The following is a 26,378-nucleotide window of genomic DNA, read 5'->3' as shown; positions in this document are numbered from 1 at the left end:
CACAATGAAAACATCGTCACAAACGGGTACTGGAGACAATGTGACAAACGTCACAAACGGGTACAATATTGGAGAGGCTATTTACCGATACGAACAGTGATGCGGCTTTTATTGAAATTCTTAAGATACTGTTTTGATTTTTATGATTTACGTGTAATATGATTTGACGGATGTGTATATGAATCCTTGGGAAAAAAAAAAAAAAATTTCTGCCTTCAATTACTGATATTTTGCCTTTTCATTTTGGCTTCCCAATTGAAGCCCCGCCCGCAGGGCGGGTACCGTTGCTAGTGATCATTAAATGAATGTAATGAATAATTTGATGCGATGCTAAAGACGCCTCAGAGCTGTCACATTCACAATCGCTATGTCGTATGTACTCCCCATACGTGTTTCCTTCATTGTAAAAACTACCAAGTCAACAGTTAAAAGGATTTTGAGCCGATGGGTGTTAAGGCCTTGGCAAGATCGATGGAGACAGCGATCTGTTAGCTTATACACCGCCCAAATAGCTATGTGGAATTCTCTCATGTAGAGATTAAACTCACGTCGTTTGAACTTTGGCAGAGGTCATTATTTACTTTTAATTATGTTTATATACTAATCAAAAAGAAGATAATTGGTTTTGGGTCGTCCTTTCCGCATATCTCGTGGGATTGTGAGTTGGAGAGATGACCGTGATGGTGGGGAGGGGGTTGGCATTCTCTCAAGCAGGGATTCAACCCATGTCCTTACAAAAGGTCTTTGTCCGAGGTCACCGAATACGATCGGTGCAGCCGTTTGTGTGGCACCCGGGAAAATAACGTTATGCAAGAGTCCAAACCTGAAAATGCTGGAGGCCAAAGCTGAAATTGGAAAAAAAACAATATAGCCTATTTTACTCCAGGAGATCCCAGGATTACCTACCCAAAATATCGTTGCGATTGGTTCAGCCGTTTTTGTGGTACCTTCGAACGAACGGACAGACAGACAGACAGACGGACATCTTACTATAATTCACCAAATGTCTGTCCGTTGTTTTCCCGGGTGCCGCACAAACGGCTGCACCGATCACTGCACGGTGACCTCGGACAAAGGCCTTTTATAAGGACACGGGTTGAATCCCTGCTTGAGAGAATTCTAACCCATTTCAACTGAAGGAAACACGTATCGGGAGTACATACGACATAGCGATTGTGAACACGATTAGTTTAATCTCCACATGTGAATTCCACATAGCTATTTGGGCGGTGAATACGCTAACAGATCGCCGTCTCCATCGATCTTGCCTCGGCCGTAACAGCTATCGGCTCAAAATTCTTTTAACTGTTGATTTGGAAGTTTTTACAATGAAGGAAACACGTATCGGGAGTACATACGACATCGGGAGAACTAACTGCATGCGTCTTCGGTATCGAGCTTAAATCTGTCATGGCGGATATGAAGAGCGGGATGGTTGGAGAAGTGGTGGCCTACTTCGGCATGAAGGAGGATCAGAAACGTGGACTCCCACACTGCCACATCCTGCTGATACTTGCTCCCGCATGACGTTATTTTCCCGGGTGCCGCACAAACGGCTGCACTGATCGAGATTTAACGGATGTTTATCTTAATCGTTTAAAAGAAAGAAGAAAAAAAAAGCCTTCAATTTCTGATATTTAGCCTTTTCATTTGGGCCTCCCAATTGAAGCCCCGCCCGTAGGGTGGGTACCGTTGCTAGTAGCTTTAATTTGAATGTCAGGCACGACCAGCCAGTTCGTGAAAATCTTGGGGCAAAAACTTTTGCCGATCATCTCACAAGAAGGTTGAGTGAATTCAGAATGAGTGAACTGACGGACATTGCAGATGCTAATACGACGCATGCTAATGATGCTAATGTCATGCTGCATTAGTTGGTGGTTCCAAGCTTTCCCGTAAATTATTCAGAACCATTTTTAAAGACTGTGGTTTGTTGTCTTTAGGTTATGGATTGAACACACTCAGTAGTGGTGGCTTATTTGGGAACAAGACTGCTACTGGCCTCGGCGCCGGGCTTGGTAAGTTCTTCCTGGTTATTGTAACCTTTCTCGTGTTTGAGATGAGTGTACTGAAATTGCACTGGAGTGTGCAATTTCAATTTCTGGAATTGCACAACCTAAAATCTTCTTGGGAGTTGTATTTGCGAGTATCTGTCCTCGAACATGTAATGAACGTAGAGCAGCAACGAAGGTTGGAAAGGGTGGAAATGCGAATGGTTCGACGGATGTGCGGAGTATCGTTGAGAGAGAGGAAGACAAATTATGAATTGCGAAAGATGATGGGAATAGAGCCTGTGATTGATGCTGTGAAGAGGAACAGGTTGAGATGGTTTGGTCATGTGTTGAGGAAGGATGAAAGTGACTGGTTGAGAAGAGCGATGGAAATGAATGTAGAAGGAAGCAGAGGATGGGGAAGACTGAGAAAGACTTGGCTAAAGATGGTGGAAGAAGAAATGCGGGCAAGGGGGTTAACAAGGAGAGATGCAGAAAATAGGGCAAAATGGAGAAGATTGTCATGGGGACCGCAAGGCTAACCCCCGCTCTAGCAGGGAAAATGGCCTTTAAAATGCATGTTGTTGTTGTTGTTGTTGTTGTCCTCGAACACACAACAGCAACAACATACAAGCGTAAGTTGATAAGAAGAGTGAATCACCCACCAAATAGGCTTCACCGGTGGGGCAGATCTTTTGTTATTAGTCCCCTACCGGTGTACACCGGAAGGGACTATTAGGCCGGTAGCAAAACCTTGGTGAGGGCCTAGAAATGAAATTTCGTTCCGCGGAATGGGTGCTAGGTGAAATTTCACCTGATGCTAACTGTTGGTACACCAAACATCGGAGAAAAAGTTCACCGTCCAACTCTTGCCCATTAAGGGTATGGAGGCCCTTAAAGATATAGTAGTTTATCCCTTTCGACAAAATACCTTTAAAAAGAAAACATCTTTACTGCGGCATTTATACGATTATATGAGGACCATAAACGTGCCGCCAGCAGTCGGGGGATGTGAAAAGGCCCTTCTGATCATCCGGTGTTGAATTTTCAACCCCAGTGGCGTAGCGAAGGGGGGCATGGTGCCATGCCCCCCCCCCCTCAGCAATCTCAGGCAATCTAACTTTCAAAATTTTCCCGGGGGTGTCCATGGGGCCATCCCCCCTCAGGGCCATGAAATTTTTCAAAAATAACAAGAAACTATTCAGGCTTAGCTGCAACTTCAGCAACGGGCGCAATATGGCCACAGATCGCATCTCAGGCAATCTAGCTTTCAAAATTTTCCCGGGGATGACCCCCTCTCGGGTAAATGAAGATTTAAAAAAAAACGTCCGGTCATTGGTCCCCCCCCTCGTGTAAATCCCTCATATAATTGTATAATATGCTAAAACCATTCTGTGTACACTGCTTAATTTTGATTGGCAAAAGGGTTGATATGCGATAAGCGGATCGACTGTACGTTGGGCTTGGGCGGTTCACTGAAGATAAATTGATCCTCCTGAACACTCTTGAGGTTGGTAACTCGCCCACGAAGTGAACAACCGCGGAATGAGATGGATGGTCATGGAGTGAGCATTGCTCAAGATCCTTGAGGTGAATTAGGGAAAACAGTAGGCCGTGCTGACAGTCAGAGGTATTCACAGCGTGTTTATTAGTACTGTACCGTACTTACAAAAACGTTTCTCAAACAATACAGGTAAAAAACAATATAGAGTGAACAACGGAGAAACCTTAAAAACACCGTAAATCACAACCATATATGGGCATTGGGCATCAGATTTCAACAGCTCAAATATTGAAATGCTAATGGTCGTTTTCTCTGTCGCTGTCATCACTCCCGGACCCATTTTCGAATGCATTTTCCGTCGACGTATTGGTACCGTTGTCACACTCTTGGCACAAACACATGTCTGTGCATGAAAGGCCCGAATTTAGGCATGAACAGCGACCAGACGTACATTTAGTTTTCTTACAGGAACATGCCACCGCTTCCAGTACTGATTTAGGAGCAGGTGCGCGAGTCATCCACACAATCCCCAGCCAGTGATTTGAGAGTTTTTCTTCCCTCTCGAGTGTAGGAGTTTAATGTCTTGGCGCACTGAAAAAAGTTTCAGTTCAACTGACGTGACATCGACGGCGGAATATTCTACCAGGTCCGGTTCACAGTCAGCACCAACAATCCAGGAGATGAGCTTCAATAACAGGGGAGGCACACCGCCTCATCTCGTCAACAGTCAAATCAGATGCTTTTAACGGCCATGATGGTGGTCCTTCGTCTTGGCCAGCCATTTGAGCCCTGATAGACAAAGCAGTCAAGTAGGCCATTCGGGCCTCTTCCTCATGGGATGGAGTGGAACTCCTACCTGCTGACTCAGGAGACAAAGTCATCGTCTTCAGTTTCGATGCTGCTGGTGTCTGTGGAAGAACCTCCGAGTTGGCTCGCGACCGCACCAGTTGTCAATGTATCGGCAAAAACCAGCAATGACAGATTCTGCTGCGGTGGGCGGTAGAAATGGAGTTGTGGATACCTCTTTGCTAGTATGTTCTTCAGTCGATCATTCCTGGTAAAAGGATGCACAGGAGGCATTGTCAAATGTTATCATTTCATTTTCATCAATGAAGGAAGTTGGGGGCATGCTCGTGAAGCGCGTTGCCGCGGGCGCTCATCTCCCGACACGTTGGCTTTTGAGCCTGCTTACTGCCCGGACGATAGAGCCGACTACTGCAGAGTTCATCAATAAGCAACTGATAAATATGAGTCTAACCAAGAAAATAAGTCGAGCTTGTGAAAAGTAATTACCTCCATGACACATCCACTTTGTGGAACCTTTTGACCATCTTGACCAACATGTGAGACAACTTCGTGAGTCTGAAGACTTCCTGCTCAGTGATGATGCGTCTTTCGATGATCTCCCGGCAGAATTCCTCAAAAGCCTCTCCGAATGGAACACTGAAAGGGACAAGAAAATTATTTAATTTTTGAGACTACAATGATAAATAGCCCCGTGGGGGACTGACGTTTATTTCTCGTTGGGCCCTTGATTAACTAAATATCTCACACAATTAACCGAAATCGATAGAATTAAAAAATGTAACCTGTAGAATCTATGTGATCCTATCATTCTATATGAAAATCTGAACCATTTCGATGAATATTGGGAGATTTAAATGAGGAATACTTTCAGTCGAAGTAAGTGGTGACGAGCAAGTTGGGGGAGGCCTCATTGCCCCCATTTGCAGTAAAAGCACGGTTACGGGGAAATATAATTTGAGGTTATGGCGTTGTCCAGATGTTTCATGGCGAGTTGGTGTGGATGTACCTGGCAGTTTCTGGCAAAAAGATTTTTTAAATTAATTAAAACCCCCTTTCACCGCCGTCATGAGGGGCGGATCCAGATGGGGAGCACAACCCCATAAGAACTCGTTGTCCTCTTGCTACTACCAAAATTGGTCTGAATCCGTTGGATAGTTACCGAGAAGAAACCGTTTTAATGATAATGAGGAATTAGGGGGAGGCCCCATTGCCCCCATTTGCAGTAGAGGTACGGTCATGGGGAGCACAACTTAAGATTATGGGATTGTCCAGATGCTTCATGGTTAATTTGGTCTAGATCTGCCAAGCAGTTTCTGACGAGAAGATTTTTGAAATAATGACTAATATTAAGGGCAATACCCACTTTTTACCCCTTTATAGGGGACGGATCCAGATGTAGAGCACAACCTTACGAGTCCTTGCTGACCTAATGCGTGATATCAAATCTGTTCAAAATCTGTCGGGTAGTTTCCGAGAAGATGTTTAAGTGAAAAGTTTACAGACGTCCGGATGGACGGATAGACGGATGGCCATGGTAGTTACTTTATAAGTGGAGAAATAACCTAATAATTCACATTTAAAGCAGGAAATATAAAGAAATTTTGCAGTTCAGTGTCTCAAAATTATTGTTAACTTCACAGAGGATGCATAGGCGGATCCAGGAATTTTTTACGGGGGAGGGCCAAATTTTTTTTAACCCTCACCCCCCTCCTTTAACCCTCACATAAGGACATGAGCTTATATTCACAAAAACTCCTCGAAAATAGGCCAATTTATTTTCAAAAGTTTGAAAAAAAAAGTTTTTTTTTCCAAAAAAGTATATATATTTTAAAATCGTCTTATCACCAGATTTTTAGGGGGGCCCCTCTTAGCCCCCTGGATCCACCACTGGGATGACTAAGATGTACTATGAATCAGTATATGAATTGCACAATTGGAATATACTGTATAACCAACCTAAATTTTACTTTTAAAGTTATACACAAGTTAAACACAACTCCATGTTTAGGATTGATTGATGAAATAGGTTAGTTACTTACTCCTCCTTCGATGACTGAGCTTTTCTTAGCCTTGGAGAGGAAACGAGTGAACTGCAGGAAACAATTTCGGTGATACCGTATCTCCGCTGCCACACAATCAGTCCCGTGGGTATGGTGAAGTATGGTCTCTGAAATTTTCTGTTCTGACTTCGTGCCATATTTTGCCTTCAGTGATGCTGCCTCTATCAGACGACCTGTTGTAAATAAGGGAACAATTATTAGTCACTAATACAGCACTGACATCCGGTTTTTCATATACAGTATGCACCACTTAATATAATCTAGGATAAGATAATCAGCCACTTAATCGAATCAAACTACCCTGGCCAAAAGTGATTCTATTAAGAGACGCATACTGTACCATATGCTCATATTTTAGGCAGAGTTCAAACATGTTAGTACGCCTTCTGAAGCAGGCCCTATCATAGGATAGAAAATCGTAGATGGTATAAGGTACCTACCAGCAGTCAATGTTTGAGCTAGCACCAGAAGATCTTGTGTTTTACCACCATGATGTCGTTTCAAATAGCTGTCCTTACCACATAATAAACAGACTTTAAGAAGCACTCGTGTGGTTGAGGATTGTGTTGCTATTTTTGAATGGCAACGCAGTTTTTTTGCTGGAGACATTGTGATTGTACAAGTGCTGTACTACACCTCTTCTCACTGGCTTGCAGACGTTTCTTGTCCGTAAATCGCTGGTGGCATGAAAACCACACACATCCTTCGGTATTTGCTCAAATGGTGATTCAAATGTCACTGATAGTAATGCCACACTATCATCGAGATGAAGGGCCGCTGCTCCGGCTCCTGGTATGGGAATCGGTGCCGGGGGGGGGACTGGTAGTGGTAGTGTCGAAGATGATGATGATGGTTGTGGTGAATTGCGACTGGGACATTCGAAAAGTTTCTTTGCCACATGAGAGCATTCACCATCGAGACTCACACATTTTTTTGCACAGTCAGTGAATAATGATTTCAAACTTGGTACATGGTTTCCTCATGATAAGTTACAGATCAAGTTCGAAATTCGCGACGTTTCGATCATTTTTGACAGTTATGGCACTTTGAACTTTGGGAATTCTGATAATTCTGATGATCCTTAACTCAGTGCCATTTTAAGTTTTAATTTCCTTTAAAAACCATTTTCTCTGCAATAATAGGACCGATTGAGATCAAATTTTCACCGTAGGGGGGGACTCGGTCTGTAGAATATTTTAATGGTAATTATGATGTCACAGGTCACGTGGTTCGGCCGCCATATTGTTTTTCGTGAAAACATGAAAAACCCTTTTTCTCTGCAACGGCTGAACAGATCGAGGCCAAACTTTGCAGGCAGAATCGCATACCCATGACGAACAAAATAGTCAGCGAGCATGACGTCATGCGTCACATGGTTTCAGAGTTATGACGTTTTTCAGCATGAACCTTTAAAACCGAGCTCCTCAGTCATTTTTGATCCAATCGAGGGGAAACTTCACAGATCTGTTCAGCATGTCGGTCTACTAAAATGTCCTTTTGGAATTTGCGATTAGGGCACGTGGTTTTGCAGGTATCGTTAAACGAAAATATTTTTAAAATGGATATCTCTTGTTTATTCGAGAGTTCTCCTCAAGCCGCACTGCACGCCCTCAGCCTCATCTGTGAACGTCAAAAGCGCGACACAGCGCGTGCTTTCGTGAGGGGCGGAGCCAAGCCAAGCAACATATATATATATATATATATATATATATATATATACACACACACATCGATCATTGATCGTGAACCGGAAAATATAATGAATTACTGATATTTAGCGACTCGAAAGGTTCTTTATCGACAACTTATTTTGTCGTGCTTCTGCTGACCTGTCTGCAAGGTGTATAAATCGAAGTCCCGAGTGCGAATCACAGGTGAGCCCATCCTGAGGTAATTAGCGATTGGGAACGATTCAGAACCTGTGGGTAAATAACCCTTGGGAATTTCCCCAACAGTTTTCCGGACGACAGACTGCCAGTAGGGGACATGTATTGCAGCGCAATACTCAGAATGCTTGTTTATTATTGTTAATGTCCCTGTCTATGTGGTTCGGTCCCTTTGCATTGTGACACTGCCTCCAGTTCACAAGGTGATGTATGCCCTTGTAATAAAATGATGTGGGTTGGTTTTTGATCCATTCCTTCACTGCCACTTGACCTCTCCGCCATCACTGAAGTTCCGACCTCAGAACTTCAATCATGCAAAACAAATAAAAATCTGACAGTTTGATGTCAGGATTGTACGGACGGAGCTTCAGTAATGCCGAGGACCCCACACCTTTAATGCACTGCACTGTAGCTGTGGCCTTGTGTGGGCACATTTTATCATGATGCAGAATAACCATAGTGGTGTGTTCCCTTTGACGCTTTGTGTATATTGCGGCTTCAATTTGGTTCAAAGTTGTCCTAGGAAAACCACATTTCCAAGCTGGCCTACAAAGCCAATTGCCGACTGAGCATCCTCCGTCGTGCGAAGTCCTTCCTTGGCACACCTGAGCTCCTCACCACATACAAAGCTTTCATCCGCAGCCCAATGGAATACTGCTCTCCCCTCTGGGCTGGTGCTCCTGCCTCACACCGAGCTCGGATTCACACTAGAAACCAAAGCTTTTAGAATCGTTGGAATCTCCCGCGATGAAGCTGATTCTGAGGGCCTTTCTCTCTCTCACTGCAGGCAGGTTGGTGGTCTTTCTGCCTTCTAACGACTCCTCTCTGGCCTAACTCCCTCAGCTCTGTCTGTGCTGTGTCCCCCAAATATTCCTGCAGGATGCACAAGAACTGCCAGCAACCCTCTTCTTGGGAAACTGCCAAAATCAACTCTCTGCTCACCTTCATTCTTTTATTCCTCTTTTTTCCCGCCTCTCGAACAAACTCCCACACTCTTCAATCCCACTTCTCCCTCCAGGTCTTGAAAACAGCTGTTCACCACCAGTGACACATCTTCCCCCATCCAAAACCTTGATCTTTTCTTCCTCCGTTAATACACCCCAAATCCACCTCTTTCAATCTCCAACTTCATTCTTGAAATTCCTAGTTTAATCAATTTGTTTTATTTATTTTTATAAAGTCCTGGTGTTGGGCTAGCGGCGAGGGTGCCAGCTTAGGATCCTAGGATCCTGGGTTCGAATCCCGGTCGATCGCTGAATTAACGCCAGGGGGGTTGACTCAGCCTGTCATCCTTCCGAGGTCGGCAAATTGAGTACCAGTTCACTGGTAATTCCCTGTTTGTCGTAAAAAGGCAACAAAAAGGGTTGGCGGCAGGAAGGGCATCCGGCCGTAAAACATTGCTTCAAAAAGGGGACCAAGAAACAACAACAACCACGGTCCCCGAAAAAGGCCAACCCCCGCTTTGCGGGGAAAAATGGCCTCTAAAAGGTGTTTTTTTTATTTAAATCAATTTGTTTTATACCGTGTACCCCTTCCCTCTCCTTCCCCCCATACCCCACCCCAGCCCTCTCCCTTCCACAGATCTCCCGATGTCCCTGTTCTCCACTGTTGTGCTTGTGTGCTTCCCTCTCTCTCCCCTTCTTGTCTCCCCCTCCCTTTACTATGTCTTATGTGTCTGTTTGTTTTTTGTGTTTTATGTGCTAATGTGTGTTTAATGTGCTCGCTCTTACACGAGCCTCAATCTTGTATCCATAAAGAAAAAAAGCGGTGCTGCGTGTGTTGCACTTGTCACTGTTTCACGGAATACAATGAAGTGGGCCAGAACACCACCCTGTCCCACAATATTGTCGTCATTTTCTTGAAACTTGGACATGACTTAAACCCTTTTGGTGTTTGTCACCATTCGTGTTGCCATTGCTTGGATACCCATTTACTCTCTGGTTTGTAATGCTGAACGGCTCGTTTTCATCTTTGGTGATCCATGAAATGTCGATACGTGAATTTTGTGCTTCACAAATCTGGTGAAGACTGGCATTTGTGAACGTGTCTGTTTGTGTCAATCAGTATGTTTGACACGCACCAAGCACACTTTTCACAAACGCAGACTTTAGTGATATGTATTGTACCATGAGGCAGATCCACTTGTCAGAATCTTCGATATACCGTATCTTCTTCGATGCATTCAGTCATTGCTTATCATTATGCAGTCTTGGCCAACGAAACTTGCGAAGGGGACGATGGGTTATTCAGCAAAGGTTGTAGTGACTTGATTTGCTCCCCTCACCAGGAGTTTTGAAGGTATGGCAATGCTAATTTCCCCCACCCCAAGTGACACTTGATCTGACTTATTAAAATCAGACTCTCACTTTTGTCAGTCACCTTCGTATCTTTATAACAAGCCTCCGAAGGGAAACAAATGTGAATACATTTGTGAATGGTATCAGATCAAATCCATTTGCGTTCATACGTGTTCACGCTTATCACACTCGCCTCTGCCGGTACCTATCGCGTTCTAGCGAGGGAAGGGTATTTCAACATGGCGGCTGCTTGCCCTGCGAGTGTGTGCTTGTGCAGGTGTGCTCCAATTGTATATACGGCTCTGTAAACACCCCCTAGCACATGTGCGAGACCAAGCTTGGTTGGCATGCCCTTAACACTGCCTGGGGATATAGAAGCAAGGCCATGAGCTTGAAATATACACGCATCACATTGTTAGCTGAATGTTAGTTGTGCAAATTCACACTGTTTAAATGAATTGTTGTTTACATCAAAATTTTGACCCAATATTTTTTGAAACTCACTGTTCATCAAAAATACTTAAGTGTTGGTGACATGCTTTAGTACTATTTTCGAGATTTCATGGCTACAATTATTTTGCGAATAGCTGAAAGTTGAATGCAGGTTTTATTATTTATTTATTTTTTTCCCCCAAAAATAATTGCTTTGGAAAACAATAAATTGGTTTACGCTGTTCACCGAACGAAAATTAACCTATTTTCTTGGCTCTTACACGAGCCTCGATCTTGTATCAAAAAAAAAAAAAAAAAGGTGGTTCATTTGTGAGGAAATTCTTCTTCAGCAAACATTAATTTTTTTTCCCAGTATTATTTTGCTGCAAGTTAGTGGGTATATGATTAAACAGATGGGAGTGTTATGTGATGACTATTTGCAAGGTGGCTCGTATGAAAAGTGCTGCAATTTGATCTGTAGGTGTTGTGAAAAATAGTTATTTAAGCGTGGATACTGATTTAATGAACTCTGATTCACCAGCAAATAATATACAGTCGGGCCACCAAAAATGCTGACGGGCCACAAAAAAGAAAAGAAAAAGTGTGCACATATAGTGTATTTGTGCTTCACAAATCTGGTGAAGACTGGCATTTGTGAACGTGTCTGTTTGTGTCAATCAGTATGCTTGACACGCAATATGTATATATGTACAGTCACGTGAAAAACTAAGTACACCCCATGTAAAGTTTTGACTTTTTCAACATATTTCAACATACAGCTATTTGATCTTCATTTCAACAATATTGATAGATAAAGGTGATATAATATAACAAATATGAAGTCCATTGTATAATTTAAATAAACATAAATGCAAATTTCGCATGTGGAAAAAGTAAGTACACCTCTGCATTTATCACTACTTCAAATACCTAAAATTAGAATCAGGTGCACCAGCTTAGGTGCAAATGATTAGAACATCGTTGGAGAGGATCTTGGAGGAATCTGTCTTATTTAAACCTCAGACATTTAGTTTGGTTTGCTCTTTGTTGTTGAAGTGTGCGGCGTCACCATGCCTAGATCAAAAGAGCTCTCTGATGCCTTCAGAAAGAAGGTTATAGATGCCTACGAGTCTGGGAAGGGATTTAATAAGATCTCCAAACAATTTGAAATCAATCATTTGACTGTCCGGAAGATTTTTTTTTTTTTTTTTTTTTTTTTTTTTTTTTGTATACTGAATCGAGGTTCGTGAAAGAGCTAACATTTACTTCACAAACATCGACCAGACAAACAAAATACATAAAAAGAGGGAGCGGAAGACAAGATGGGGAGAAAAGTGGAAGCACACAAACACAACATCCGAGAGCAGAGGGGTGTGGAAGGGAGAGGGCCCGGGGGGAGGAGGCATGGGAAGGGGGGGGGGGGAGGGGGAAGTATAAAGCACAAGGACACCAAGGACTTCCAGGACAGAAGTTGGTATTTCAAAAAGTGGAATTGGGGTGAAATTAGCGGGGGTAGAAAAGATCAAGGTTTTGGATGGGGGAAGATAAGAGATGGTGGTGAACAGCTGTTTTAAAGACTTGGAGGGTGGAGTGGGATTGAAGAGAGTGAGGGAGTTTGTTCCAGAGGTGGGAGAAAAGAGGAATGAAGGAGTGAAGGTGAGCGGAGAGTCTTGATTTTGGCAGTTTAACCAAAAGAGGGTTGCAGGCAGATCTTGTGCGACCTGTAGGAATATTTGCGGGACAGAGCCCAGAGAGAGCTGGGGGGGCAAGGCCAGAGAGGAGTCGGTAGAAGACGGAAAGACCACCAACCTGCTTGCGGTGAGTGAGTGAGAGGCCCTTGGAGTTAGCTTCATCGCGGGAGATTCCAATGATTCTGAATGCTTTGGTTTCAACAGCGCGAAGGCAAGCTAGGTGTGAGGCAGGAGCACCAGCCCAGAGGGGAGAGCAGTATTCCATTGAGCTGCGGATGAAAGCCTTGTATGTGGTGAGGAGCTCAGGTGTGCCAAGGAAGGACTTCGCACGACGGAGGATGCCCGTCGGCGACTGGCTTTGGAGGCCAGATTTGAAATGTGGTTTTTCCAGGAAAGATCATGGCAGATAGTGAGACCCAAAAGCTTGAGTGACAGAACTTCTTGGAGAGGATTATTCAGAAAGTGGATGGGAGGGTTGTCCAGTCGGTCTTTTCGGAGAGACATCGTAAGAGTGTGAGATTTGTCAGGATTGAAAGACATGTTCCACTTGTTTGCCCAGTCTGTGATTTTGTCAAGGTCTGCAGAGAGTGAGGAGGCTGCAGACTGCCGATCTGAGGGATGAAGAATGGAGCGACAGAGAGTAGAGTCGTCAGCAAAGAGATAGAGAGGATTTTCAAGAGAGTCAGAGAGATCATTGATGAAGACCAGAAAAAGCACAGGGCCCAGAACACTGCCTTGGGGAACTCCAGCCTGAACAGGAAGAGGAGATGAGAGAAACCCATTCAGGGCCACACGTTGACTACGACTAGAGAGGAAGTCCGCCAGCCATGCGTGGAGATTTCCATGGATACCAAAAGAGGAGAGTTTGGTGAGCAGAGTGGGGTGCCAGACCGTATCGAAGGCACGTGATATGTCAAGGGAGGCTGCTCTAATTTCCTGTTTGGCATTGAGGACCTCCATCCATTGTTGAGAAAGCAGAAGCAGCATGTCCAGAGTGGAGTGTCCAGGTCTGAAACCAAATTGATGATCAGAGATCAAGCCATTGGAGAAGAGGAAAGATTTCATATCTGAAGCAATGATGGATTCCATGACTTTGCTGATAATTGGGAGAAGGCTGATTGGTCTGTAGTTGCTGGGATCTGTTTTTGCACCTTTTTTGTGCAAAGCGGTGATGTTGGCAGATTTCCAAGCAGATGGAAGATGACCTTGAGCAAAAGAGAGGGTGAAGAGAACAGAGAGAGGGAGTGAAAGAGCGGAAGAACATGATTTTAGGACCTGTGGGCTGATGCCGTCAGGTCCAGTTGCAGAATCAGAGTCGAGGGTTGACAAACTTTTCCACCTTGTCAGGAGGAAAGGACACAGAGTCCAGGAGCAGCTGGGTACGGTGGGTACAGAGAGGGATGGGTTTGGGACACAAGATTTAGAGGCAAACACAGAGTTGAGGCATTCAGCTTTTTCATGTGCGGAGTCAGCCGTGTGGCCATTTAAGGTGAGGGAGGGGATGGAGGGGGAACAAACACCAGAAACAGATTTTACCAGACGCCACCAGGATTTGGAAGAGGGAGACAGATAAGAGAGTTCGGTCCTGAGGACGGAGAGATATTGTTTCCTGGCTCTCCTGAGGGTGGACACACACTTGTTTCGGGCTTTGTGAAAGGAAATCGGATTTCCTTCCGTTGGATTTGCTTTCCAGGAGACGAAAGCAAGTTGTTTCTGGGCAATAGCCTCACCACAAGATTCCGTGTACCATGGACGGGAGGAAGGGTATGACAACTGAAGACGAGAAGGGATAAATCTGTGCATGAGAGAGAGCAATTTACTTTGGAAGAATTCCCAGGATGAGTTGATGTCAGAGGCAGTAGAGATGGGAGACCAGTCCAGATGATTGATGGCTGCTTGAAGACCGTGCCAGTTGGCCTGAGTGAAATGCCAGACTCGTCGACGCTGAGGAGGCTCTCTGAAAATGGTCAGAGAGATGTCCACTTTAACAAGCACATGATCAGAAGAGCCGATTGGAGCAGAAGAAGAGCAGCAGACATTTTCAGGGAAGTTAGTCATAACCAAGTCCAGAAGAGAAGATTCTCCGTTGACTGAGATCCGGGTTGGGAAATTGACAGATTGTGTCAGTCCCAGTGAGTCACAGAAGTCCTTTGCTGAAGAGCCATGGCTGGTGAGAGAGGTACCCACACCCAGCCAACTGGCATGGTGACAGTTGAAATCACCACATATGAGGAAGAGAGAGTTGGGATGGGTAGATAGAAGTTGGTCCATATTATCAGACAGCGAGATGTAGATGGAATCATCACTGTTTGGTGGACGGTACAACACGCATATGAACAAAAGGTGGGAGCGAAGGGGAAGCCATAGCCAAAGGTATTCCTGGGGGTGTGGTGGAGAGAGGGCAGTGCACGGCGAGTGAGGAAGAGTTTTGTATAAAGATAGCAACCCCACCTCCAGGACGAGGCTCAGGTCTATCATACCGGAGGAGGGAGTAACCTGGGAGAGATACCAAGGAATCAGAGACATCATGAAGGAGGAAGGTTTCTGTTAAGCAGATCACGTCTGGTTTGTCAGAAGCAACCTGTATGGAGAGATCAGTTAAGTTTGAGCGAAGGCCCCGGATGTTTGAGGTCCATACTGTTAAGGAAGAGGAAGGGGGAGCATCGGATACAGAACGGGGGCGGGGGGGGGAGCGGTAGGGCAGGATGTGGAAGAGGAGGAAGAGGTAGGGAGAGCTGTTGCAGGTGTGTCAGAGATTACAGAATAGCTTGGAGAAAGGGAAGAATGGGGCGGACAAAAGGTTTGATGGTGTTTGGGTGAGGTGTTATTTGGTGTTATTTGTTATTTATTTGGTGTGAGGTGTTATTTGGTGTGAGGTGTTATTTGGTGTGAGGTGTTATTTGAGGAGGGGGAAGAGTGAGGCAGAAGGTTGAGGAAGATGAAGGTGAAAGTTTGAAGGGGGAAGAAGCGGGGAGGACGCTTTGAGGAGGAGGGGTGAGAGGGGAGTCTAGGAGGGAGGAGTGAGGGAGAGTCTTGGAGGGGAGGGGTGTGGGGGGAGTTTAGGAGGGAAGGGGCAGGGGGGGGGAGATTTGAAAGGGATGGGTGTTTGGGAAGATTTGGGGGGGAGGGGCAAGGGGGAAGATTTGACAGAGATGGGTGATGGGGAAGATTTGGAGGGGAGGGGTGTGATCGGATTTTGAAAAGTGGAAAAGTACGATTTATGGGAAACGAACATTTATTGCAAATTGAGTTTCTTGAGACATTCGAGTCAAAAATACGTTTGAGGACGCTGAAGGATGGGTGGAGTTCTGGAGAGTTTAGGGAATGAATGAAAGATGCACTCTTAGAGATGGAATTTTTTTTTTGAATGAATAGAATTGGTGAGCAAGTTGAAAGCATCCTTTTATAGAAGAAGTAGAAAAAAGTGTTATAGAATATGATATAATAATAAAGTTCTTCAGGGGACAGATGGAACATGTATTAACAACTTGATGACGTGATCTCGAACAACGTGGTCGAAGAACGAAAGAACAAATAACGAAGAACGAAAGAGCAAAAGAACGAAGAACGAAAGAACAAATAAGAACGCACAAGCGGATAAGAACAGGGAAGGAAAAAAAAAAATTTGTTTTTTTTTTTGAGATTTACAAGATAATCTACAAGTGGAGAAGATTCCAAGCAACTGCCAACTTGTTCAGGCCAGGCCGCCCTGGCAAGTTCATCCCGAGAGCAGACCGCAAGATGCTGAAAGAAGTCTCTGAAAACCCCAGAATGTCATCACGGGACCTACAGGTAGCTCTTGCCACTGTTGATGTCAAAGTGCACGAGTCTACCATTAGAAAGAGGCTGCACAAATTTGATCTACATGGGAGGTGTGCCAGGAGGAAACCTTTGCTGTCCAGAAAGAACATCAGGGCAAGACTAAAGTTTGCCAATGAACACCTCGGCGAAGACCAGCACTTCTGGAACAATGTGCTCTGGACAGATGAGTGAAAGGTAGAGCTATTTGGCCACAGTACCAGAAGACATGTTTGGCAAAAACCAAAGACAGCATTTGACCACAAGAACCTGATACCAACTGTAAAGCATGGTGGTGGAAATATTATGGTTTGGGGCAGCTTTGCTGCATCAGGGCCTGGGCAACTCACCATCATAGAATCCACTATGAATTCTTCATTGTACCAGAGGGTGCTTGAGGATAATGTGAGGCCATCTGTCGGAAAGTTGAAGCTCAAACGAAGGTGGACCTTGCAACATGACGATGACCCTAAACATCTATCTATAATTCCAGTAATCTCTGTGTGTCTGTGTGTGTGTGTGTGTGTGTGTGTGTGTGTGTGTGTGTGTGTGTGTGTGTGTGTGTGTGTGTGTGTGTGTGTGTGTGTGTGTGTGTGTGTGTGTGTTTGTCTGTGACCGCTGTTTCTCGACAACTACCGGTCCGATATACTTGAAACTTGCCAGGTATATTGCTGGGGACCTGAGGATGTGCCTTTTCAAGGTTTCATATTAATCGGAGAAGTAGTTACCAAGCTATGGCGATTTAGCCGTTCGCCGTTCGCTTTGGCTTTGCGAATGGACCAAACCATTTCATGTAAATAGAGGGGGGGGGGGTTCTACCGTACTCGCAAGCCGTTCGCTTTGGCTTTGCGAATGGACCAAACCATTTCATGTAAATAGAGGGGGGGGTTCTGTGGTCGTTACTGCCACGTGGTTTCAAAGTTTTTTTTTGTTGTTGTTGTTTGCACGCATGTTTTTTTGCACCCACGTACGGGCACGCCCTAGTACCAGTAAATCCATCAAGGAATGGCTGAAAAGAAAGAAATGGAGATTCTGGAATGGCCAAGTCAAAGCCCGGATCTAAATCCCATCGAGATGTTGTGGGGGGATTTGAAACGAGCTGTGCATGCAAGAAACCCCTCAAACATCGCACAGCTGAAAATATTCTGCATGGAGGAGTGGGCAAAAATTTCTCCCAGTCGATGCCAGAGACTGGTAGACAGTTATAAGAAATGCCTACTTGAGGTTGTTTCTGCCAAAGGGGGCAATACCACCTATTAGAGCCAAGGGTGTAGTTACTTTTTCCACATGCGAAATTTGCATTTATGTTTATTTAAATTATACAATGGACTACAAAATGTAAATGTTTCATGATATTTGTTATATTATATCACCTTTATTTATCAATATTGTTGAAATGTAGATCAAATAGCTGTATGTTGAAAAAGTCAAAACTTTACATGGGGTGTACTTACTTTTTCATGTGACTATGTATGTATGTATGTATGTATGCATGTATGTATGTATGTATGTATGTATGCATGTATATCGATATATATAAAAAACCTTATCCCCAAAAATTTTCAGTGAATTAATTTTTTCATTGTTTTGCCTAAAACATTTCTTGGCACTCACTGTTGAACCTCAAAGTTTGAAGATTTGTTTGGCCATTTCTAAAAATGGTTATGCAGACAAATATATCTCTTGTGGCATGGATTTATAAATAGTTTTGACTTGCTTTTGAATTTGCTCTTGCTTTTATTTTTGTTTTGAATTCCCCAAATAAGATATTGTTGGAAGTTGTTCATAACCTAAATTGTACTTCAGCAAGTGCGGATTACCATGGTCATTGTATATTTATACATTTTTTTCAATCCTTTTGTGCCAACCATTGTGAATCCTTGTACTTGCAGTTCCCACTGGGCAATCATCGCTGTTTGGTGGTACGCAGCCATCGCTGGGTGCTGCCCTGGGTGGTGGAGGCTTTCCTACTTTTTCTCTTGGTGGAACTGGTGGCATGTCGACTTTGGGTTCTGTGCCAAACTCTCTTGGTGTGCATAAACATTAGAATTTAGCATGTTTTCTTTTGTACTGTTCATCATATGTCGTGTTACTCTCTGGCCTGAAACATGGAATATGTTCAACTATCTCCCAAAACAAAACGGTGTTGCCTTCAATATCAGAGAAACGTGCAGACAAATGAAACTGCTGTGAAAATGATGGTGCACTCATGACACTTAAAATGCCATTGTGTGTTTGTAAATGTGATGGGATATTAATAAATACAGCTATAGAGGTGCTTCTACATTTCCATACTTGAAGAGTTCCTACATATAAACATGCATGCAATGATTGTAAGGGGTAATGTGATTTGTGGCGCACCCTGTACTTTGTCTTGGTTTAATTTCTCGTATTCCATTTTGGAATGACACCCTCAAAGCATATTTGGAGCAACAAATGCGATTTGTATGCTGTTGGTGTACCCTTACAGGTGCAGCCAACGCAGGCTTGGCAGCTCAGCAGGCTGCAGTTCAGCAGCAAATGATGGCACTTGTCTACAGCCCATATGGGGACTCTCCACTTTTTCAGAACCTTGTGTCCAATCCCCAAAAGACCGAGGAGGTGCAAGAAAATTCCCCTCATTTTTTTTGCATTTGGTTCTCGTCTTTTTAAAAAAAAAAATTTAATTTTAATTTTTTTCCCATCTTTTCCACCCCTCCCCCATTATTATTTTTTTCCTCTTTGCTGTGCACAGTTGGTCAGGCCAACTAACCCCGTGGCCCAAAGGGCTTTCGCAACACCCAGTTCTCACAGGCTGACGCCACGACCAGCCGTGCGCTTACGGCCTCGACCTTTGAAAGCATCCGATCTTGCAAAGTCCCAACTCTTTGATGGACTTGATGACGAGGAGCCCACTGTGACCAATGGCACGTTCCAGCCACGGTAAGATGTTTCCTTTGTTTTGCATTCATAATTTTCGGCTTTCGGTTACATATTATCTAACTATCTCCTAACGAATTTTGTTCTTTGTTTTGTTGTTTGTGATTATTCACCAATCGTTTATCTTCCCTATCCTGCAGCAAGAGTGTTAAGAAACTGGTGATAAAGAGCAAGAGGACTTCCCTATTCCCTCTGTACACCATGAATGATAACAATGGCTTTTCATCTGCATCACAACTCAATGGGTTGAGGTGCAGTTTTCTCCGTTGACCATACCATTTTATGCCTTTGGAAGTTTTATTTTGCGTATTCGTTTTTTCCATCCTCAAAGCTTTGGCTTCACTTCCTATTCCCAGCAGCAATGGTGACATCGACGAGTGCAAGGAATTGCCAATACCGCCTGGCGGGGTAGCAATTGACGATTTGTGGAAGAGCGGAACTCGGAATATGCACCCAGGAAATACCTTGCTCAATGGCTCGCTGGATAACACCATTGCAGAGCTAGATGTGTGTCGGAGAGTCGGTGTAGAAGGGTCTTCGGGCAACGAGCGAGGCAGCGAAGGCTCATCCTCATTACTTGAGAACTCTGTGCTTGAGGAGGAGGAAGAGGAGGAAGGTGTAGTTGAAGTAGAAAAACCTCCACATCCTGCAGGTGTCCTTAGTTTCTTGCTATTATTCGTATCAGAGTTAATGTTTGGTGTTCGAGCACATCTTTCTTCTCGATTTGCATAATAATCCGTATTTGTAAATACTTTTTTTTTTTTGTAGGTGTTGTATTGATGAGGTATGGATATTATACTGCACCGTCCCTGGATAAGCTTGCACAATTGACCAACGATGATGGAGACTGCATCGTTTCCAACTTCACAATTGGGCGAGAAGGTGAGAATATTCCACCTGGATTTCCTTCATCAAGACGTCCTCAATTGATAAATAATATAATTTGATTGTCGTGCCATTCCCTGAAAGTTGTGCAGTGTTGACGTTTCCTCTGCCAGCTGCTATTCCGTCGTTTGTAGTTCAGGTATAGTGTGTCGCCCACTTGTAATCTTGCACATTGAATACTTGTACCTTTCTACAGTTGTACATATATTCATATTGCTTTTGATCAGTTTTCCATTAGTATAGGTATTTGCATTCTTTTTTTTACAGCAGCAGTGAATGACCCATTCAAACCCTGTTGTTGGGACTTGTTACCCTGCACGTGCAGCGCGAAGCTGGATTAAGCAATTAGTTCACAATGTCAGGTGTCGGTGTGTGATCGAGGAACTACTTGACTTGAATTGAATGTTGTATGTTGAACACTAGAACATCAATCAGAACACGAACCTGCAGTTTTGCATTACTTTGGCCCTGAATTTGGCAAATTGTATGGAATCTCATCCTGAGCATGCATGCACACAGAGTAAGGTAAAAAAAAAAATTGTCTGTTTGCCTGTCTGGTAGTCAAACAAAAAATTGAACATCATTCTAAACGAGAAAACTTACTGTTAAGGACGTCATGAAGGACACAAACAACAGGTATGAATAAGTTGTGTAACGTGTTAAATAAGGTGGTGTAAAAGACACCATCAACGGTGGTAAACGTCCGTATTAAAAAAAAAAATCATTGTCTTTGAAACCTTTATTTTATTTCATTTGAATTATATACTTGAACACTGTGCCTTTATAGTTGAGCACTGTAACACCTGAACACTGATTATATGTTTGAGCACACATAGTCTTATTGGAACATCCAAAAATTCCCAGTTTAGCAGTACTTAGCCAAAATATTATGCCTTCACCATGTCCTTATCTCAAGACTGTGGAGTAAGGTGTTCCATGAACTCTCTTAGTTTCTGTAGAATGTACAAAGCAATCTTTAACAAAAACGTTTTTTGCATTCTATGGAATATAAAATTTCAACCACCGCCACCTGCCACCCACATTGTTTGCAGGGATGTCAATGGGTCGTCTATTACATGTGGGCCTCAAGCTGAGGCCTGAAATGGTGCCAAAAAATGAGTTTCGTTCCGAACTCGTGGGACTACGATTTATATGCATTGTTTTATTGTATACAACATGCCTGACCTTGTGTTAGAAGTTTAACTCTGAAATCCTGCCAGTTTCCGTGAACAACCACGTCAAACTAGGTCATGTAGTCAAAAAGGAGGATTTTTAGCTCCGGTGCCGACTTTGCGGCGTGGTATCTCCATCAGTACATATAATTCAGCTTAGGAATTTGTTAGGCACAGACCTCCCATGGTTCTGTGGCCCTGTCAGTTTTGAAGGCTCTTACTTACGCGTGCATCATACAGCGGAAATGTAAAAAATGTACTTTTGTCGTACGTACCTTCTGTAAAATTCAATGAATTTCTCCGAAATTAACCCAAAATATTTTTGAAACCATCAGAGATATCCTCTCGAAAATGGGTAAGCTTGGCATATGGAAAGGATACTGCTTATTGACGTTTCGTGGTTGTCTGGAAAACCGGATGAAGTGGGCGACATTAAAAATGCCTCCAGATGCATATGGGGACCGCATGATGACCAGGGATAGCATAGTGAATGTAGAGTAGGGAAGCTTGGTATTATGGTCGGCGGTATGAATCCGATGAATACATGATAATCCATTGAATACAATAAGTATCAATCCATAGATAATAATAAGGCACACACCTGAAGTAAATCGCATGATAGTTTATTCACCGTCGTGTCAATACGCAAAGATACAGGCTTCGATGTATGCGAAAATTCTGAATGTCCACGGGCTCAAGTAGCATTCTTTACGTCAAAACATTACAAAGTGAATGGAAAATGCCATAAACTTAGAACATAAACTTAGAACTTAGATATTACATGACAAATTTGGTCAGTGCGCTTTCCCGTCTCATTCGATCCATAGGCAAAACATTCCACCCCCATTCCACCCCAACAGTTATTCATCAAGATATTCATCGTTGTCGATGTCCACACCTCCATCCCCTTGTAAGCGCTGTTGTGTGATCGTCTCAGTGGAGTTCATGCAATTCTTACAACAACATAAATCGGTGCAAGACAAACCCGACTTACGACAGGAGCATAGCATACCTTCGCAACGAGTTTTCAGACATTTGCAGCTTATTATTTCTAGAATACTCTCTGGAGCTGGGGGCTTCGTCATCCATTTGATGGAGAGTTCATCCTTTAATGTCCATCTGTGACCATCAGGGGACGGGGGATTAATTATTTGTTGCAGTGAGCGCCGAAAAACCGCAGCTTGGTACGAGGCCCGCCTAGTGTGCTGAATTAAAGCATCCTTCGTTGGAGGCATGCTTTGTTCACATGGTGAGGACGAGGCAAGACAGAAGACTTTGTATCTTGCGTCATTGACTTCGGTGGATGTAGTCTGCCTATACAAATGACAGACGAATGTTTCTAGCCGGACAATCAACGATTCTGGCGGGATGAATTCTTGCCCAAGTTCAATGAACATTGGTAAACTCCTCCGATGCTGTCATGGAAAATGCTTTGTTTGCCCTTCCCGTAGAAGGCACTCGTTGAGTCGCAGCCAGTGAAGGTATGAAGGCCGATCAAAGCAGCGGACACTTCAGGCCCTAAGGCCGATACTACATTCGTCAAATTTATGATACGTGCCTTGTTCTTCACTCCGGTGGCAAAGTACATACATGTATTAAGAGAAATATCATGGCTCACAGACAAGGCTATGACTGCCACATCAGTATCGGGACTGTGGATGACTACGCAGCTGTGCGTATTACTTGCATGTTTGCAATGAAGTAAGATACGTGTGTCTCCCTCTTCGTGGTCACATTTTAGTTCGTCTATCACCTGGACCGACAGAACTGCATCATGGACATCCAATCGATGACACATTTCCATGAGCGATGTAGATACTGATGTCGCCTCTGACTGCGCCGAAATCAGCACCCTGCCATTCAGTGACCAGAAACTCAACTAGGGCTTCCTTGTTTTTCCCGTTTGCAAGGAACTTTTTCCACTGCGTTGGTGTTTTTTGGCATTTGTTGTGAATGCAGAACGTCTGTTTCCCACCATCGCCACGACGCGTCCTCAGCATTTTTCACGCTGATAGCTAGGTATGTGTCGGTGACAAAGTCCACCCGATTGCATTTCGGCTTCTTCATCAGCTGGATGAGTGGAGACAGTACAGCATCGGCGAGTTCGCCAAAACTCGAAACTGAATGTCGCATACTATGCAGTAGGCCCATACCATCGATGATTATGGCACCATCATCAGGCACAGTTGAAACCAAGTAGTCCTTGGAGCTTTCATTTGCATCAAGTAAGGTGGACTTCGTTGTCTTTGCCATGGAGCCATCAGCTGTCGCAAGGGGCAGCGAGACAGGAGATGGTGAATAGCACAGAATCTCATGCAGATCGATGTTCCTGTTCTGTGCAATAATAAGCAGTCTAGAAAATAACTGCTTGTCATTGCGTAACATGATCTCCTTACCTGACTGTTTTTGCCTTCGGTTTCCCCAGATTTGAAAATGTTTTCAGCTTCAATGCCTTGAGGGGTGCAAAGAAATCAATTCTATCAATTTATTTTAGAATATGTACTCACCTGCTGTTAACGTTTCAGCTTGCATCAAGCTATCCTTTGTTGTTTTATGAGAGACTCACGTACCGGTCTGCCTTCTTACAAATAATGCACACTGCTGGTAGGACATGTTTAGGTGAATGCAGGTCAGAACGTGACCAATTTTTCCCACGGACTAGGCCTGTGTACAGCAGACTGATGCTGCTGGCCTGTGTGTACTGAACCTGAACACTGAAGCGATCCCTCACTCTTCAAACTCTGCTGCAGCTGCCTCTTCAGACATTTTTTGGAACTCAGTTCTATCAGTCTCTTGTTGATGAAGCGTTGATAATATGTAGGGTGAAATCCTGCCTCTGCAGGAATGTTGGTGAACTCGACGTTGACCAGATGCTGGTGTCTGTTGGCAAGATTGTGACACTCACCGTCCAATTGCAGCCACGTCTGCAGGCATTCACGATATTTACTCCATCTAAGAGGCGTAAACGGCGAAGTTGTGTCATTCACGACGTGTTCAAAGTGCATGAGGCACTTTAAACGCGATTTTCCCGAGGCCATGACTAAACATTCAGCGTGACATGGGCGCCGCCATTTTGTATGTCATGTGACCCAAGCAAGTGTTCTGATAGGCCTAGATTCAAAATTAGTGTCTTCGATGCAAGACTAAGTAGTGCGACATAAACGCGTGGAAAACTTTCAAACTGGCAGGATCTGTTCGTTAAACTTTTTGTATGTGCTGCAACTCGGCACGAACTCAGATTACCAGTGCTTATTTTTTAGTCTCTCTGACCTCGGAACGGGATTGAACGATACACGGTGTCAGCTTGAGGCCTAATGTGCAAAGTGGCAATTTGTTTATGAAATGATGACAATTTGTACTATTTTTTTGAGAATCCTCCAATTCCTGCAGGTTACGGTTCAATTCTATTTCCTGGAGAAATGAACGTCCGGGGACTGGATCTCGACGCACTCGTTCAGATTCGGCGAAAGGAAGTGATTGTGTATCCAAATGATGACAACAAGCCTATCCTCGGGACTGGTCTGAACAGGTTAGAAAGCTTTTTGTACTCTCATTAATCAGTTTATTTTATTTATTTTTTATTTTTCTAGTTTTATTTCCAGCGTTTTAATTGAATCTTTTGTTTTTTCATTCCAGCACATTTCTATCGGTCTTCAGTCCCTCTTGGAGTTTTATTTTAAATGACGTTTCCAAGCCGTTTTTTGTTTTTGTAACTTTTTTTTTATAAATGCCTAGCCTTCGACTATGTTAGGTGTAAAAGGTACGAAGGATGCTGAATCTGTGCGCAGGAGGGCGGAGGTGACGCTCCTTGGTGTGTGGCCTGTTGACAAGACAACTGGCATGGTCATTAAAAATCCAGAGCGGCTTTCCACCATGGGTTATCAACGTCGCCTTGAGAGGGTCTCGCTATGCCAGGGTACCCGCTTCCTGGATTACCAGCCAGAGACTGGATCTTGGATTTTTGAAGTAATTCGCACCTGAATGTCCTCTTTTGATACTTCCTCACATGTTTACCTCACATGTTTCATTATTTGTTTTTAATTTTCTGCCATTTTTAAAAATGTCTTTTGTGCCTCTGTTTTTACCTCCTAAAAGTTGGGTGTTTTATACCATGGTCACTAATCCTTTTTCCAATAACTCCCCAAAGCAGATGTTTTGTTTTCTTATTTGCCATCTTGCTGGCCGGCACCCATTCTCCAGAAGAATGCCATGTACACCTTTCAGTGTTGGATATTAGTTATTGCTCAACATCCAATGTGGGTTTATCGCTGTTTTGTTAATGGAATGCTGTTCATTTGACACTGATTAAATTTAATTGATTAGTTAAAATGCCTCTCGCTTAACTGCACTTTTTAAAGCATTGAGTTTCTGTGCTATTACGACAAACGAGTGCAGGTTTGTTTCCAGCTGTGGTCATTAGCCCCCCCCCCCCCCCCCCCCCGCAGCGGAAGATGAGGTTTTTGTTTTTTTTAAACACTTGCGTGTCTGTGTCTGTCTGAGTTGTATCCTTTTTACCATTTGAGCTTTTGTCATCAAATTTACAACAAAACTTTATTATGACAATATGGAGAAGACAAATTAATAATTTGGTCAAAAGCTCAATCGCTTGAAATCGTCAACTTTTCATCCAATTGACTTGGAACGTTAAGAATTTGCATATTGGGTCACTGAATTGGTTCACCCATCAAAAGCTGGAAGGTGGATTATTTTATTTTTTTGCATTAAATATCAGTTGGTCATATCGGTGGTTAGGTCAAGGTCACAAAATCTTCAATTTCCATCTTATTGCCTTGAAATTTGAGCAGGATTTGCATATTGAGTCAATGAAGCCTGTTGCGGTCAAAAGGTCAAGGTTGCCTAAAATCGTCCGTTTTTTATGCCTCCGCCGACAAAATTGCTGGAGGCATTGTTTTCAGGTTGTCCGTGCATCCGTGATAGG

The 26,378-nt window shown here is 43.7% G+C and overlaps 1 protein-coding gene across 12 annotated transcripts in view; it reads left to right on the top strand.

Annotated features, from left to right (window-relative positions):
• The window catches only part of NUP98 (nucleoporin 98 and 96 precursor), a 70,475-nt gene that overhangs the window by 17,474 nt on the left and 26,623 nt on the right, over positions 1-26,378 (top strand). For 10 of the 12 annotated variants that reach the window (XM_078766174.1, XM_078766176.1, XM_078766173.1 and 7 more), the window contains 9 exons: positions 1,941-2,015; positions 18,356-18,493; positions 18,934-19,064; positions 19,198-19,385; positions 19,523-19,633; positions 19,739-20,034; positions 20,151-20,264; positions 24,830-24,968; positions 25,228-25,405. In XM_078766174.1, the coding sequence (XP_078622300.1) occupies positions 1,941-2,015; positions 18,356-18,493; positions 18,934-19,064; positions 19,198-19,385; positions 19,523-19,633; positions 19,739-20,034; positions 20,151-20,264; positions 24,830-24,968; positions 25,228-25,405 (1,370 nt within the window). The remainder of the gene's footprint in view (positions 1-1,940; positions 2,016-18,355; positions 18,494-18,933; positions 19,065-19,197; positions 19,386-19,522; positions 19,634-19,738; positions 20,035-20,150; positions 20,265-24,829; positions 24,969-25,227; positions 25,406-26,378) is intronic. The other 2 variants (XM_078766172.1, XM_078766177.1) reach the window with 2 other exon arrangements.

This window comes from Myxine glutinosa, chromosome 12 (genome assembly GCF_964187855.1).
Source record: "Myxine glutinosa chromosome 12, kmMyxGlut1.1, whole genome shotgun sequence".
Taxonomy (NCBI): domain Eukaryota; kingdom Metazoa; phylum Chordata; class Myxini; order Myxiniformes; family Myxinidae; genus Myxine; species Myxine glutinosa.
The sequence above is the reverse complement of the archived record's forward strand: the minus strand, read 5'-3'. Positions and strand labels throughout refer to the sequence as shown.